This window comes from Odontesthes bonariensis, chromosome 19 (genome assembly GCF_027942865.1).
Source record: "Odontesthes bonariensis isolate fOdoBon6 chromosome 19, fOdoBon6.hap1, whole genome shotgun sequence".
NCBI classification, from domain to species: domain Eukaryota; kingdom Metazoa; phylum Chordata; class Actinopteri; order Atheriniformes; family Atherinopsidae; genus Odontesthes; species Odontesthes bonariensis.
Genome location: NC_134524.1, coordinates 7,342,490 through 7,359,179, shown reverse-complemented (window position 1 = coordinate 7,359,179; position 16,690 = coordinate 7,342,490). Strand labels below are relative to the sequence as shown.

At 43.1% G+C, this 16,690-nt stretch overlaps 3 protein-coding genes and 1 non-coding gene across 4 annotated transcripts in view; 2 read left to right on the top strand and 2 right to left on the bottom strand.

The window, feature by feature from the left end:
• Window positions 1–16,690, top strand: part of LOC142369519 (Fc receptor-like protein 5) — a 366,062-nt gene that overhangs the window by 71,233 nt on the left and 278,139 nt on the right. The window lies entirely within an intron of this gene.
• On the top strand, window positions 808–4,822 carry ankrd53 (ankyrin repeat domain 53). Its single transcript, XM_075451780.1, has 6 exons — window positions 808–860; window positions 1,135–1,263; window positions 2,128–2,391; window positions 2,909–3,076; window positions 3,174–3,291; window positions 4,163–4,822. The coding sequence occupies exons 1-6, from the start codon at window positions 808–810 to the stop codon at window positions 4,724–4,726; spliced, it is 1,296 nt and encodes a 431-aa protein (XP_075307895.1). The 3' UTR covers window positions 4,727–4,822.
• On the bottom strand, window positions 6,168–11,174 carry tex261 (testis expressed 261). The gene is made up of 6 exons (XM_075451245.1): window positions 11,001–11,174; window positions 9,109–9,188; window positions 8,858–9,011; window positions 8,669–8,736; window positions 8,419–8,521; window positions 6,168–7,394 (listed from the first exon to the last, which is right to left on the bottom strand). Exons 1-6 carry the CDS (start codon window positions 11,068–11,070, stop codon window positions 7,279–7,281), a joined length of 591 nt encoding a protein of 196 aa, XP_075307360.1. The 5' UTR covers window positions 11,071–11,174; the 3' UTR covers window positions 6,168–7,278.
• On the bottom strand, window positions 7,517–7,589 carry trnak-cuu (transfer RNA lysine (anticodon CUU)). The gene has a single exon. It is a non-coding gene; the product is annotated as a tRNA-Lys (tRNA).

Sequence of the window (16,690 nt, the reverse complement as noted above, 5' to 3'; positions counted from 1 at the left end):
TCAACTCCCCCCACTGGTCTATGAGCTGTTTTAAACTCTTTTCTTGGTTAAAGCATTTTAATCAGACTGAACAGAAATCTTTTCTTGGTTTTCAGTGAGATTGAAAGGTGACATAAAGTAAGGCACAAATAGGTGATCTAAAATATGTCCCCACACTAAATCAAATCAAATCAAATTTATTTGTAGCACATTTCATGTACAAACAATTCAAAGTGCTTCACATAAAATAAAAGCATTGCAGCAGGGAGTGTAAGAAGCATTAAAATACAGAAAAGAATATAAAGAGAAACAAATAAAATGATTTAAATGAATTTAAAAACAAGCAACAGTCCAGATAAGTTCAAAGATATCGTGCAGATTTCATGCATAGACACATGAGAAAAGAAATGTTTTTAACCTGGATTTAAAAATGTCTCCATTTGGTGAAAGTTTAATCTCCACTGGCAGTTTGTTCCACTTGTTTGCAGCATAACAGCTAAATGCTGCTTCTCCATGTTTAGTCTGGACTCTGGACTACTGATACAACAGACAAATCTTCCCAATAAACCCAGATTAAGTTTAAAAAAGATTTGAAAAGAAACTGCATGTTAACAAAGGGGAAACGCCACCAGCGGTGTTAGAGGAATATCTCTCAGACAAGCACTGTCACCAGCTGACTGTACATACAACTTTGTGGTTACTTCACTCAAATATTCACATTTAACGATCTTAAACCTCTATTCCACAACGAGCCAAAAGGATTAGCAAAATTAGCATTTAGCTACATCGCGTCTGACCTCGTTTCCATGTACGATCACCATGGCAACCATGGAGCCCATCAACAAAGCCGGAAAACGAAGACGCAGAAGGTGTAAAAACAGGTAAATGACTTTAATCAAACTCAAAGCATGTTAGTTCTTTCTGTATTTATATCTAAACACATACTGTCTGTTAACTGTCTGTTTCCAACACTAGCTGTGCTTTTGAACGCCATATTTGAGCATTTCACGACCGGGAAGGTTGTCCCGTTGAGACGAACGAAACACCCGTTAAACGCCATTATACTTAAATCACTGCAGTAACGTTTTTTAAATGCAAGGATGTTTATTTTTCACATTTTTACGCAGTTGAGCTCCTGTTGTTTGTGCTTTGCAGGAAACTGTCCCGCAGAGCTCCGTCCTCTGGACTGCAGATGCTGCCAGCTGCTGAGAGCCCAGAGGAGCCGGAGAGCAGTCAGGTGGGACAGATCATGGACAACTTTGATTTTCCACGGATATTATACAAGTAGAAAAGTCTTAGGATCAAGCAAATAAAACACAATAAGCGCAAACTTGTTAAAGTGTCCAACAAACCCAGCACAAGTCTAGTTGTGATGTCTTTTTGTTGTTAATTTGTGTGTCTCACTGGCTTTTTTGCTTCTTATTGTGACAATATTTATATCCCTGTAAGTCCATTCGTCATCTTTTTGTAGCTATCTGACATTTCTTTTCTAGTTATGCGTCTTATTGAAATTATTTTTGCTTTACAGCCACATTTTGTCCTTTTCTGTCACTTCAGCTTAGAATCTTTGTATTAATGGGTAAAGCTCAGGCAGTCAACTATTAGATCATATCTTCAGAAGAAAACGAGTAGTCACACCTTCTTACAAAACACCGTAGTAGCTGAGTTCATCGATCCGCTGTGTTCAGCCGATTGGTTCGAGCTAAATCTTGCTGCTTAGTTCACCTTAATCAAGAAAAGCGAAACCAGAGAGGTGAGTAACACCACTAAGGGCATCCCAGCTCAACTTAAAGGGATAGTTCGCCTCTTTTGACATGAAGCTGTATGACATCCCATATCAGCAACATCATTTATGAACATTTTCTTACCCCCTGCTGCGTCCTGTGAGCCGAGTTCCAGCCTCGTTTTGGTGTTGATGAAAGTAGTCCGGCTAATTGGCTGGGGTTTAAAAAATAAAGCGTTTTGCTTCTCAAAACAATATGCGTTCAAAAGAGTAATACATTTGCATCACAAAATCTCCAGGAAAAAGTCAGACCTCACAATCGCTTGGATCTATTTTCTCTCCCTTCGTTAACAGCAACAACATTCAGCTCAATGCAGCACAGGAGATTTAATGGGCATCTCTTCCCTCTCACCTTCCTTTTAAAGGATGGGTGTTAACTGTAGAAACAGAAAACAGAAGACAGTGATGAGAGTAGACTTTGTCCTCCAGGGTCTGCCAGCGCTCCACACGGCCTGCCTTTATGGCGAGCTGCCTGCCATCAAGCACCTGCTGGAGTCCGGGCTGTGGTTGATCAACAGCAGTGATCCCCAGGGCCGCCAGCCCCTTCACATGGTCCTGTCCTCCCGGGGCTCCGCCAAAACCTCCGCCTGCCTCAGATACCTGCTGGAGCACGACGCCGATGTCAACGCGTAGGGTTTTATCTGCTTCTCAAATAATAATAACTGATTACACTGGAAAAAATCTAAATCTTATCAAGTATATTTGTCTCATTGAGTATCTCATTACACTTGATATAAAACACAACTGCCTAACAAGTACCATTTCAGCCAGATATAGGGACTTGTTTTAATACAATACATCTTGAATATCTTGTTAAGTCAAAAAGTCTTGAAAACATCTTGTTTTGAGTCAAATTTCACATGAAACAAGCTTTTTTTTTTTCATTTGAAGAGGTTTTTAAGCTAATTTCAAGATCACTTTTAACTCAAAAGTCCTAAATATTACATCTTATTTCAAGAAATCTTGACAAGCCAATTTTCACTAGTTCCACTGGCAGATTTTTTTGCTTATTTCAAGCAAAAACGTCTCGTATTTGTTGTTTGGAAGTGTAAATGTTTTAACATGTGATGGTGTAAGTTCATAGCTGCTATAAGGGTTAATAATTGTAACAATGATGAATATAATGGAAGATTTGCTTTTTTAAAGCAGTACCACAGACTTGGGGCAGACCCCGCTGCACCTGGCCGCCTCCGAAGGCCTCCTCGACTGCACAGAAATCTTGGTGAAGGCCGGAGCTGACGTGCTGGCAAAGGACAGCATGGGACACACGCCTCTGGACTTGGCCCGCATCTGGTGCCACAGGAAAGTGGCGAGGTATCGAGTGAAAGGTTCCCACTGAAACGAAAGCTCGGTTTCAGCTCGGATTCACAGATTTTTGGAAAAAGCAGCTCTCTTATGTGTGTGTGTGCAGGTATCTAAAAAACTGTTTGTGGCTGAGAGATAAGATGAGAGAAATGGAGGAGAGGCGGCTGGTTCAAACACTCTACAGAGATCTTGTGAATATGGCCAAACAGAATATTTATAACAAGGTGAGTTTGCATGATGCTGAAGCTGGTTCAGGCAAAGTTTTGGCTCAGTCTAATGGCTGGAATCAGAAGGGCATAGACTTATATGAGGAATATAAAGTGTACAATTAGTTAAATAAGCGGTATGTTAGTTTCTTAAAGGGACAGTTCGCCTCTTTTGACAAGCTGTATGACATCCCATATTAGCAACATCATTTATGAACATTTTCTTACCCCCTGCTGCGTCCTGTGAGCCGAGTTCCAGCCTCGTTTTGGCGTTGACGAAGGCAGTCCGGCTAGTTGGCTGGGGGTTAAAAAAATAAAGCGTTTTGCTTCTCAAAACAATATGCGTTCTAAAGAGTAATACATTTGCATCACAAAATCGTTCTCCAGGAAAAAGTCAGACCTCACAAACGCTTGGCGCTATTTTCTCTCCCTTCGTATCACTGCCTGCTGCCGCCTGCCGACAGCCGCGCCTGTTACAGTGTTTACTGCTCAGTCTGCACGGTCTACACAGCAGGCAGTGATACAAAGGGAGAGAAAATAGCGCCAAGCGATTGTGAGGTCTGACTTTTTCCTGGAGAACAATTTTGTGATGCAAATGTATTACTCTTTAGAACTCATATTGTTTTAAGAAGCAAAACGCTTTATTTTTTTAAACCCCAGCCAACTAGCCGGACTACTTTCATCAACACCAAAGCGAGGCTGGAACTCGGCTCACAGGACGCAGCAGGGGGTAAGAAAATGTTCATAAATGATATTGCTAATATGGGATGTCATACAGCTTCATGTCAAAAGAGGCGAACTATCCCTTTAATTATTTCACGGCAGCACGTTTCTCTTGTTTAACACATCATAAAGTATTTTGATGCATATTTACATTTCCACTTATCAGACACTTACTGATGAGAAGATGGAAGAGTGGGCTAACAGGAAAGGCTTGCCCCTCCTGAAGGATTTCTGCCCCAGAGTGCAGGTGAGCCAGTACCACACCCAGTGTCTCTTACCAGTCCAGACCAGCTCCAAACCGAGACACACCAAAGGCTTGTGTAAGCACCAGCTGGAAGACCCTCAGAGAGAAAGGAGCCCCCTGAAGCAACCCGCGGCCTCCTTCCCCGGCCCCTGGAGCATCTTCACGGGCCTCCAGCCGGAGAAGCCTCCCGCAGAGCCGGACCTCAGTGGCAGTGTGACACTGTGGAGGGACAGCAGCAGCAGGCGGCTTCAGTACACCACCAAGTGGGACTGTGCGCCTCACTCCACCCCCAATCTGCCTCTGGATGTGGTTGAGAGGGCGCTGTTCCCCAGAGCGTTCCACTCGAGGATCGCCACGCCGCGGCACTTTCAGCCCCGGAACATCGAGGGGGTCCAGCACCTACGATGCCCCCAGGGACGGAGCACCTCCCCCTGGACCGAGGTGGCGATGCACCTGGCTGAAGCGCTGGAGCCTGGACACTACTGAGGGGGTTTCAAACTGATTGATAGGTTGAGAGAAAACGCATTAAAATTATATTTAAACCTCATTTAATAACTTTTATATGAAGCTAAGAACCCCTCCGAACCACAATAGCCGCATTCGGACAGAGCCGTTCTAAGAACGGTCCTCCTTGAATTTCGTTCTGATAACTGCCCTTCCCCAGGGCAACTGTTTCAGTTTGCATTCGCACATGAGTCGGGACCTTGATAGGGACCGATGCGACGCAAACCTCTGCGACGGCGACGTGTTACTTCAGCGCCACATTCAACAACAAAACAAAACCCGTGAAAAGTAAGGAGAGAAGAAAAAAACACCACAAAGAAGCTAACATGGAGAGCGGGGAGGCCACCGTGTTCATGGTCTGCATGACGGTGATATTAATCATGGACGATCACATCGGGCGTCTAACATGGAGGCTGGAAGAGCTCACAGAGAGAGTCAGGAGACGAAGGATGGAGCACAGGCCATACTTCTTGGTTTCATGAAGGAAGGAGAGCAGAGCGCCGCAGACAAAGGAGACCACGTGGAGGTTTAACTTATTAAACAGACGCCAGTTGTGTCCGTGTCGTAGGAGGAAACATTTCAGCCGTGACAACATGACAAGGGGCGGAGCTACCAACCACCAAACACCTCCGTCAGATGTGTTACTATAGAAACCAGAACAGACCCAGCTGAGGAGAAGGAGCTGAAATGGTTCCAGGAACTGAGGGCCGTGGTCCCTAGTTCCTGTATGTGCGAATGTGGGAAAAAAACGGCCCCGTTCCTGAAAAGGTTAAAGGAACTGCAGAAGGTTCCTACAGTGGGAATGCAGCTATTAACTGCTCAGGAGAGTCTTGAAGAACAGACCTCAGAGCCCCAGACTCCGGTCTGATAAAACATCTGGATTACCTTTACCCTGAAGAGGCATCAAAAGAAAAACTCCCCCCACACAACATGCAGCCGTTCCACAAGCTCTGCTCAAAGTGACAAAATCAAAAATGCCACAAACTCCAGATGCTGCGCCGGCAGAAGCAGGGCGAGCGCGATGGGTGAGTGAAAGGTGAGAAAACCTCAGTGAACTGGGTCACCTGTCACAGACCTGCACTTTCACTGATCTCCCCCAGGGAAAGGAATCGGCATCCAGGTGGGGGCTCGTCAACAGCACGCGAGCTGTGGCCTGTCAGCTGCAGCGTGCGTGTGCACGTTGTGGTTTTTGACTTTTTTCTTTATTTCATGAAGCACTTCACACCTCGATGGGGGTCAGAGTGCACACCGGCATGAACCAGGTGCTCCCTCTGTGACCAAACCACATGAGACCAGGCTAACACAACGCCATCCGGTTAGACCGTCTCGCACACAACCAGTGAAGGTCAATAACTCTCTGGCGTCTGGGTGCAGTGACCTTTACTTTAACCGGAGATGCTTTAAAGAACCATTTAACCAGCAGTTTAGATCATCAAAATCTTTTTATTTCACAGTTATGTGCATACCAGCCTATGGTGAATCAAACTCAGAAATCGGTAAAAAGAATTTCGGCACCTTTTAACGTTTCCACATCGAGCAGTTTTTAAGTTTTCTGACCCCAACACCGGTAATTTTCTTTAAAAAAAAAAAAGTCATTGCACAGGTTCGATTTTCTCACGTTTCTACGTTCGCCTTTGATGTTGGGTTCGCTAAAGGGAACAAAAAATCAAGTCTGTTATCACTACGAATTCTTAGAAACAGTCCAAGAATAAGACGGGCGGGTCGCCACACTGCAGCGCTGCTGATCAGTGAAAGTGGGGAAGCGGATCCAAACAAACTCACCATGTTGAATTGTTCTTGTGGCCAAATGTAGATGAAGGTGTAAAAAGTGCCTTTTTCATTCCTTACAGCTTCCGACTGCCCTTTCTCATTTAAATGAACCTAATAAGAGCTTGTGTGGTGAGGTGTAGCAGCTAAAACACTATCTGTGCCATCCTTTCAAGGATTGTACTTCTGATCCGTCTCACTCATCAGAAGAAGAAGTTTTAAGGGTCCACTTTGCCTCCTTACCTGGTTTTAAAGCCGCTGCGTGTGTGTTTAATCAGATAAAAATGGGAGAATTATAACGTACAAAATGACAGGAGGATGCCTCTTCGAGAAGGACTCTGATAATGATTTATCTGCCCAAGCCAAAACGTACAGTTTGATGGTTGTTAATTTCAAACCCTGCTCAGAAATATTTTAATACTAAAGCTTAAAAAAAGAAAACCAAACAAAAAAAAAAGTCCCAACGTGACAATACGAAAGCGCTACAGACAAAGATCCTCAAAACGAGGTCCTTAGTGGGTGATGTTGGCTGTCAGGATGGACATGGCCTGTGTGAACTCGTCGGCTCCAGCAGGAAGCTCCGTTCTGCTCATTGGTCCGTCCGTTTTGTGTGAACGTCCTCCTCTTTTGGCCGCCGCTTCGTTTTTAAAGTCCCGTCCACAAATGATTTGCACCGTCCTTCCTGCCGCCGCCCCTGATCTCCAACACAAACACACACTCACACACCCCCGGCCCCCCCGGGGGCTGCACCCCGAGTCCGAGCTCCTTCAGTACATTTTCTGTCTGCTGGGCAGCACTGCCTCCTTCAGGAAAGAGAACACGAGCAGGATCCCGGACCTCTTCCCCCGTTTACCCTTGGTGAAATAATTAGATACCACATCATCTAAAAAAAAAAAAAAAAAGAAGAACAAATAAACCGTCATCGATTACATCTTTCAGGAAGTTAAATCCACAAAGCTCTGATATCAGGAAGGAAAACACATGCAAAGCCTTTTGAAAAGTAAGCGCCCAACGTGGGGCTCGAACCCACGACCCTGAGATTAAGAGTCTCATGCTCTACCGACTGAGCTAGCCGGGCTATGAATAGTTCCTGAACACGATATCCTTCTGCAACGAACACACGTACTTTCTCAGATCTTAGACGTTCACATCGAAGGTGCTTAGCTTAAAGGGATAGTTTGACTCTTTTGACATGAAGCTGTATGACATCCCATATCAGCAACATCATTTATGAACATCTTCTTACCCCCTGCTGCGTCCTGTGAGCAGAGTTCCAGCCTCGTTTTGGCGTTGATGAAGGTAGTCCGGCTAGTTGGCTGGGGTTTAAAAAATAAAGCGTTTTGCTTCTCAAAACAATATGCGTTCTAAAGAGTAATACATTTGCATCACAGAATCGTTCTCCAGGAAAAACTCAGACCTCACAATCGCTTGGCACTATTTTCTCTCCCTTCGTATCACTGCCTGCTGCCGACAGCCGCGCCTGTTACGGTGTTTGCTGCTCGGTCTGCACGGTTTACACAGGTGGAGAAAATAGCGCCAAGCGATTGTGAGGTCTGACTTTTTCCTGGAGAATGGTTTTCTGATGCAAATGTATTACTCTTTTGAACGCATATTGTTTTGAGAAGCAAAACGCTTTATTTTTTAAACCCCAGCCAACTAGCCGGACTACCTTCATCAACACCAAAACGAGGCTGGAACTCTGCTCACAGGACGCAGCAGGGGGTAAGAAAATGTTCATAAATGATGTTGCTGATATGGGATGTCATACAGCTTCATGTCAAAAGAGGTGAACTATCCCTTTAAAGCTGATATCCAATAAAACAATAAGAGTCCCGACTGTCTGGATTCTGTCTGAGCCGAGAGGCCCGAAGTGCCTGTCACAGAGAGCAGATGTGTGGGACTCTCACCTCCTTGCTGCATGGTGGATGGAAGCACATTTTCTCCCGCTGACAGAGACACGAAGAAGCCGAAGGGAATCACCCACAGGCAAATGGTGAAGTACGCCAGCACCTGAGATCAGTCGGGGGAAAAAGAAACAAGTTTTGACAAGAAACAGAAGAAATATTCTGCCTCTCACAAAGCAACACATACACATATATGTATATATATATATATATATATATATAAATAAAGATGACAAATCTGAGGTGAGGCTACCTCTGAGAAGGGATAATACTCCTGTGCAAAGTACTGGAAGGCCATGTAATGGTTCACCACGACCAACACTGCAGCGTGGAGACAAAGGAGACAAAAGATGACGGATCATTTAAAGAAATCCCGATATTAATCGGCTGGGTTTGATCAAATAAGCTGTTAAAAATCCAAAGAGTTTTGCGTCCTAGTTACCGCAAGACAGGATGAAGTTGGGGGAGCTCAGCAGGATGTAGGGGAAGGTCTGCAGGAGGCCGAAATACACCAAGTTTGTGAAGAGGCCCACTCCCACCATCAGCACTGGGAAGCCCTCAAAAACATAGAGACACGCCAGCACACCTGTGGAGAACTGGAGACGTTCACAGGCAGTGAGACCCGCTGGTCCTAACCACGCATGTCACCATATGACCAAAAGCAAGTGCATTACCGTAGAGCCACTTACTCACCAGAATCATGTACTTTATTATTCGACTGGTGGCTACTGTGTATTCTTCTATTAGTTCGGCCAAGTAGTAGAGGCCAGCAGCTGGGTGGAGATGACAGGCGATAAGCAACCAAACAGGAAAAAGGACAGACTTTGATATATATAAAATCAATGTACATCTTTTTAAATGCACACACACACACACATATATATATATATGTATCCAGTGCTTCCATGGGGCCATATACTCCTGTCTGTGTAACACTGGGTGTGTATGAAGGCTTCAGTCATGCTTACGAACACTCTCACGTACCAATTTGTTGTAATAAATAACATTTATTTGGAGTTTAGGACTCTGACAGAATTGTTTGTCATTTCTATTGGACATCAACATGAATTTCTAACAGATGCTGGAGAATTTATTTCACCTAACTGCCACAAATCAACTCGTTTTTTTGGGGATGAAATGAGGGGAAAGTGAGGAAAAGGTCATTGGTTGTTTGAGCAGTGAATTGAATATATCTGAGAATATATGAAGCATTTTTTTTTTTTTTTTTACTTGTGGGTAAAACAAGTGTTGAAGTCAGAACAGAACTTTGTTTAGGTGTATTTAACGCCACCAAAACGCGGGTTTTTGAGTTAAAGAACAATAAAACTACACAGGACGCACGTCAGTCAGATTTAACACACAGCCAAAGGCAAAAGAAAAAGAGCAGGTCAAATAATGTGAGAAAATCTGAGGCACCGATGCGAGTCAGCTGCAGAGCCCATGTGGAAGGAGAGCCAAACAAAGCCAGAAACGGGGGATTGATTGATCTGTGATGAAAACATGTACGCCAGGAACTGAAAGGTGGCGCTCAGGAAGCAGAGGTGCCGCAACGCTCGCCACAATCAATTCAAAAATATGGACGGTGGAAAGAAGTGCCATTCACTGTCATTAGTGCTGCTCGGTGGAGTCCGAGGAAAGCTTTGATCAGAGCAACAGAGTCTGATCAAAATTATTTAAAAAAAAGGTTGTTTTTTAATGTAAAGACTGAACAACTAATCAATACTTCTGATCTGACTGAGCATTTCAATGAGAAATATAATTTTTTCTCTTCTTTGAACTAAAAGCTGTTAGTGTACAGAAGCTTTAAGACTTTCTTTGTCCTGCATTTCCACCCTCAGCCAGATCTGATCTCAGCAGGGACATAAAAACAAACTAAACAGAATATAAAGGGGCGTGACGGACACACCTGACTCTTACGTGGCCAGGTAACTAACTGTCAACGTGGACGGACAGGCTCTTCCTCCAGTTTTATTCCACCAGTGGCTCTCAACAGAACCACATATTAATCATCCAGTCCTCAGTTTAAACTCCTGCCTCATCAGAAGTAAACAAACACATTCATTAAAGCAGTGAAACTGGAGGCTGGACTCACTGGTTCCCATCAGCTGGCAAACCAACCACTTTAAACTGCAGTCTGGTGATACATTTAATACATTTGTTGACTGGTTTCTATCCATAACCCCACATAACAAGAGCTAAAGAGATGAACAAAGTTACACGCTAGCCTGATAACCTTTAGAAACCCCAAGAAAACTACTAAGAAAAGAGGCTATTCTATAACAAACTGTGGAAAATGTTCTGCTTTGACTTGTTACTTAGTTTTAATCTTGTCTTCGTTAGCTTGTGTTTGAGAGTTGGCTGAATGAGCTGGTTAGCAGCCATCAGTGTTTCAGTGAGCTAACGTGCTTTTTATGCTCATGTGCCAGGGGAGAAATGTTCACATTTCGGTATTGGAGCTACTGCTAACACAGCCAGCGTTTATATAACAGATCCACATTCATTTTATCTGCTGACTGCGTTAGCATTAGCAAGCTAACGTTAGCCACTCTGCTGTAGCACCTGTGGGGTTTCCATCAAACACTTACCAATAGCTAGAGTGACGAAGGATATCTGGACCACCAACGAAAGCCAGCTCAGTAAATAAATAAACCACATCTCTATGCATATGCCCCAACACAAAAAAACAAGAAAAAAAATACAGAAAGCGGCTAGCCGGCTGCTAACTAGCGCTGGTCAAAGTTCCTTCCGCTGCTTCAGTGCAAGCTGAGGAGAGCAGGCAAAGACGGCCTCATCCTCAGGAAGTGTGGTGTTGTTTTTATTGTAGCGCCACCTGTGGTGGGAGGAAAAGTGTCATTTTTATCCATTCATTCGTTTATTTAAATATATTCTATTATTGACCTACATAAAATAGCACAGAGTAATTAATGGAAATGTTTCCATCAATCCATTTTCTATACCCACTCAATCTAATTCAGGGTTGCGGGGTGGGGGTGGGGGGTGGGGGGGGGGCCTATCTCAAGCTGTTATTGGGCAAGATGTGGGGACCACTGTGGACCAGTCCATAGAAGGACCACAGAGAGACACACAACCATGCATGCTCTCACTAGAGCTGTGCGATACTGCAAAATTTGCTATCAATCCAATACTAAGTAAATACAGGGCCAGTATTTCCGATACCGATACTTTTTACTACTACCATCTACTTGATACCTTCTACCATCTACATTACTAGAGCAATGTATCATAATTTATTAAGTGAATGCATCATCAATATGCAAATTTGAATGAAAACTTGAATTTTCATGATTATTTAATTAAAAATGTAAGTTTTCCTTTAATTAATCATGTTTATGATGATAATAAAACACAGGACAAAGTTTTCAGGCAGATAAAAAATACTTTTATTACGGAACTCAGAAATGTTTAGATAAAACTTAAAACTTAAATTTCCCTTTTGGGGTGCTAATCTGCATTTGCAATTAACAAACTCAAGATTTTTTTTTAATTTGAAATGTACTAGGTAAGTTGTGCAAATAATGTGCATATTTTTATGTAGGGGCGTGGACAGGGAGTATTCGGGTGCTCCGACATGTGCGCTCAATTCAGAAGCAGTCTTTGCATAGAGGCATAGCTAGGCAACTGCCTTGGGCCCCTCCACTGTAGGGGCCCCTGACTAGCTGCAAACTTCCCATAGGCCTACCACTGGTAATTGGGGCCCTTTGGACAGTAATTCACAGATAGTGCGTTCATAAATAGTGGTTTTTGTATGTTTAAATTGGAAACAAAAACAACACAATAAATTACAAAGAAATACAGATTACGTGCACACCCCCTCTTATTCGCGTTAAAATGGAATATTCCATCCATGCCATGTGCGCTAGACCAGAGTGGTGTAAAAAGAGAGTGGCGACACTCCCATAGACTTCTATACGTCACGTGAGTCCGTAGTTGATTGCCAAGTGTGGAGTAACTCGCTCTGGAAAGTCACAATTTCGTTGCTGTTTTTTTTACAAACATAGTCCAGTATTTCTTTCGAAAGTGAAATGAAGTTGTATGCAACATCAAAGCCTAGCTTACTAACAGGTTGAAATTTTGAAATGTCACGTGATGTGATGTCTCGCGTGAGGTAGCCTCCTGTTGACGGAAGAGGCTCTGATTGAGAGCAGGTACTGGCTTGATAAAATTCATTCTGGACTCTCTATCCGACCACATGAAGACCTCGGGACACTTCGGTTTGGCATTAGGGACCCTCTACTCACTACCACGTAAGTGTTATGTTGTTTGGAGCTGTAGAAGAGGTGTAAAAATAGCGTTTTGTAGCGGTGACATGATATGCCCTCGTCACTTCCAGGCTAACGACTTTTGGCTAAAAACGGTCAAATCGAAATTCTCAAAACACATCCGAATGACATGATTTTGATGTCAACTCAACGTATGTACTCCCAACATCCCGTAAATTGATCTAAAGTGCATTTTACTCCGGATTATCCCTTTAACCTCAATTACTCGTCAAGAACAATTACTGGTAAGTTAATAAAATAACAGCATTTTAAACGTTTTTTACATTTTTAAACATTATCTATCAGAAGTATCTTTACATTTGGTTTGCATGAAATGTCGATGTTAATGGTAAAATGGACCGAAGAGCAGCCCGAGCACTCCCCTGCTTCCGAGCAGCAAACACTGTAACAGGTGCAGCTATCGCTAGGTGGCTAGGGAGTGCTCGGTCTGCTCTTCGGTCTGCACAGTTTTACATTGGACGCATTGATATCAAGGGAGGCAAAAATAGCGCCAAGCGAAGTGAGGTCTGACTTTTTCATAAAAAACGATTTTGTGATGCAAATGTATTACTCTTTTGAACGCACATTTTTTTTGAGAAGCAAAACGCTTTATTTTTCAAGCCCCAGCCAACTAGCCAGACTACCTTCGTGGACCCCAAAACTCAGCTGGAACTCGGCTCACAGGACGCAGCAGGGGGTAAGTCAATGTTCATAAATGATATTGCTAATATGGGATGTCATACAGCTTCATGTCAAAAGAGGCGAACTATCCCTATAATCTGACAAGAAATTGGGTCGAATCGAGTTACTCGCGATCGGATTAAGACCCCGAGATAACTCGGTTGAAAGTCAAATTAAACGTGTTTGCAGACGGTGAAGCTCGTGGTGAATTAGACTTTACGTTCTGCGCATGTTTGAGATTTTTTTGGGAACTGGAAGTCGGAAGAGACAATATTAGTCAGTGCGGTTACATGGCACTAAAAGGATCGGATTATTGGCTAAATTACAATAAGAATGAGTTGAGCAAGGGTAATTCTCCTTGGATATATGGTGGTGAATGAATCAAATCATTGGCACAAAGCGTGTCATACCCCGATATGATAGGTGGCGCTGTAACCTTTACAACTGTTGCTAATAGAGCCACTTCCTGTTGACCTCTGCACCACCTACAACAACAACAACAAACTCAGGCATTGGAGAAAGATGGAGAACGCAGAGCAAGATGAAGCTACGTCCCTCTACATTTGGTCTGTGATGAGCTGCTTGTTGCACAAACTCGATGCCCAACGGAGCATTCTCCATCGCGTTGTTTGTTTCTTTCTGACGGCGACAACAACAGGAATATCGTCTCCTTTGACTTCCGGGTCACGACCCCGGGAAAAAATCTCGAGCATGCGCAGAACGCAAAGTCTAATTCACCACGTGCTTCAGCGTCTACAAGCAGGTTTAATTTGACTTTCAACCCAGTTATCTCGGGGTCTTAATCCGATCGCGAGTAACTCGATTCGACCCAATTCTTAGTCAGATTAAGGTGTCTAAATGCACTTAATAACTCATTCTTATTGTAATTTAGCCAATAATCCGATCCTTTCAGTGCCATGTAACCCCACTGAGTGTTTTCACCCTGTACTTCAGAACTGAGCTCATTCAATTTGACGTGGAAGAAATTCCAAAACGAGAAGCCATGCATGGTCTGACGGTTCAGATACCTCCTTGAGCTGCTTGTGTGCCTCTAGAAAGCAGCAAATCTCAGACAGGAGGTCAATAAATCTCTGCAAAAACTTTGCTGCGACTCAGCCAGCAGACCATGGCGTTCAGGAGCAAGTCACCGTGAGCGACATCAACCTCGTCCTGTAAAGATTTGAACAAGCGGTGCTGAAGTCTCTATTCTCAGGAGGAATTCTGCACTAAAAAGTCCAAAGGTTCTTTCTATTTTAGTCTGAATCATCTGATCTCTGTCCAATGTATGAAGTTAGGTCAGAGTGATCATAAAGAGAGACCAAATGTTGATGCATTTATTGTCTCTTGTTGTACAAGTGAAACAAAAGATTAATTAATTAATTTAGTGTTCAGATTGAACAAATACAAAATATGGAGGCTAAAAAACAGAATTATAGCTGCTTGTTTTTTATGTTGCATGACCAACAGTGTTCGTTTTCAGATTCTGGTATTTTTGGATCTTATGATCCATCCACATAAGCCATATTTAAGACAAAGTTAAGATTTAAGATGTGCTCCCAAACACTGTAGCTCTTTAAATTTGCCCATCTCCCTTTTCACATCCTGAGCTTCAGCTGAGCTGTTTGAGCCTAAAGACCCTAAAGTTAGAGCTCAGGTCAAATGTTTTCTGAGAGATTCAACCTTAAAAAACACAGCAGCATAATGTATAAAGGGAAACTGTGGTGTCATCGTTGTTTAATCTTAATTTCACAGTGCGTCACACTGACAGTGTCTAAATGGAGCCAAATGTAGGTTTATATTTATATTTAGGGCTGATGTCACATGATGATACTGCTTTTCGATTAAGTCTGGCTCAGTTAGTGGTCATTAAATCCATGAAAACTCATCTGTGTTCCTCCGATTTCTACAATTTTTAATGTTGTAATGGCTTGTGGTGTGACCCAAAGTGTAGTCACTCAGTAAATATGCTAATGTGCCTGCCCACGGATGACACCATATTTGAACCAGAGAATGATTCTCAAGAGGAGGAAATTAAACCACACAAGGCTGTTTGCAACTGGAAGCATCAGAATGAGAACGTATTAACTTTGTATGGTTGTCTACAATATCACGCAACGCTTCTCATGGTCCTTCCAGGTTTTGCTCATGACCGGGAGGCAGCAGCTCCTTGGTCGGGTTTAATTCGACTGTGTTCCCTGCTAACTTATCTTTTCCTCACAGCACATGCAAAAAGCCTCAATCACCTGTGGTCAGGACCATTTCCTCCAATGTTTACATAAAGCCTGGCCGTGGTGCTCTGCAGGGTCAAAGCAGAGCTCCTCAGCTACAGCAACTGACACAGAACAGATAAGGTCCATCTTACAGAATGTTAAAGGGATAGTTCGCCTCTTTTGACATGAAGCTGTATGACATCCCATATTAGCAACATCATTTATGAACATTTTCTTACCCCCTGCTGCGTCCTGTGAGCCGAGTTCCAGCCTCGTTTTTGCGTTGATGAAGGTAGTCCGGCTAGTTGGCTGGGGCCACGAAAATAAAGCGTTTTGCTTCTCAAAACAATATGCGTTCAAAAGAGGAATACATTTGCATCACAAAATCGTTCTCCAGGAAAAAGTCAGACCTCACAATCGCTTGGCCCTATTTTCTCTCCCTTCGTATCACTGCGTCATCAACACCAAAATGAGGCTGGAACTCTGCTCACAGGACGCAGCAGGGGGTAAGAAAATGTTCATAAATGATGTTGCTAATATGGGATGTCATACAGCTTCATGTCAAAAGAGGCGAACTATCCCATTAACAAGGTTAAAATAACAGATTCTCCCTAATATCATTATTAGGGCTGGGCGCGTTAACTCGTTATTATCGCGTTAACTTGTTAATTATTTAACGCCAACAAATATTTTATCGCACATTAATGCAGGTTTTATAATTTATCTTATTATTGTAAAAGTCTGTTGCTCACAGGCTTTTATTTTGTAAAAGTATGTTGCTGTCTGCTGAGGAACCGGAAAAGAAAGTAATCGGCGGATCCACCAAACATGGAGAAGGGTACGGAACTTTTACTCGGCCGTTTTCATTTTAAAGTTCTTCCAGACGGCGGAGTCGACAGAACCAAAGTCATCTGTAAACACTGCCAAGTTGAATTGTCTTCTCAGCGTAGTAGTTCCAGTCTAAAATATCACTTAAAGGCAAAACACACAACTGATAGCAGCAAGTCATTCAAGGAAACAGACAGTGGAGCGAGGCTTCTACATAAAAACTATATGGCAGCACATTTAAAATAAAACTAAAGGCTAAAAGCTATACACTACTTT

What these genes read in the sequence shown, in the direction of transcription:
- ankrd53 (XM_075451780.1), top strand. Translation starts at nt 808, where the DNA reads ATGGAGCCCATCAACAAAGCCGGAAAACGAAGACGCAGAAGGTGTAAA. An exon ending in TTTCCACGGATATTATACAA is followed by an intron (nt 1,264 to 2,127) that starts GTAGAAAAGTCT and finishes TTCCTTTTAAAG; the next exon opens with GATGGGTGTTAACTGTAGAA. An exon ending in TGCCACAGGAAAGTGGCGAG is followed by an intron (nt 3,077 to 3,173) that starts GTATCGAGTGAA and finishes GTGTGTGTGCAG; the next exon opens with GTATCTAAAAAACTGTTTGT.
- tex261 (XM_075451245.1), bottom strand. Translation starts at nt 11,070, where the DNA reads ATGTGGTTTATTTATTTACTGAGCTGGCTTTCGTTGGTGGTCCAGATA. An exon ending in AGTATTATCCCTTCTCAGAG is followed by an intron (nt 8,522 to 8,668) that starts GTAGCCTCACCT and finishes GACTGATCTCAG; the next exon opens with GTGCTGGCGTACTTCACCAT. An exon ending in ATCCACCATGCAGCAAGGAG is followed by an intron (nt 7,395 to 8,418) that starts GTGAGAGTCCCA and finishes TTTTTTTTTTAG; the next exon opens with ATGATGTGGTATCTAATTAT.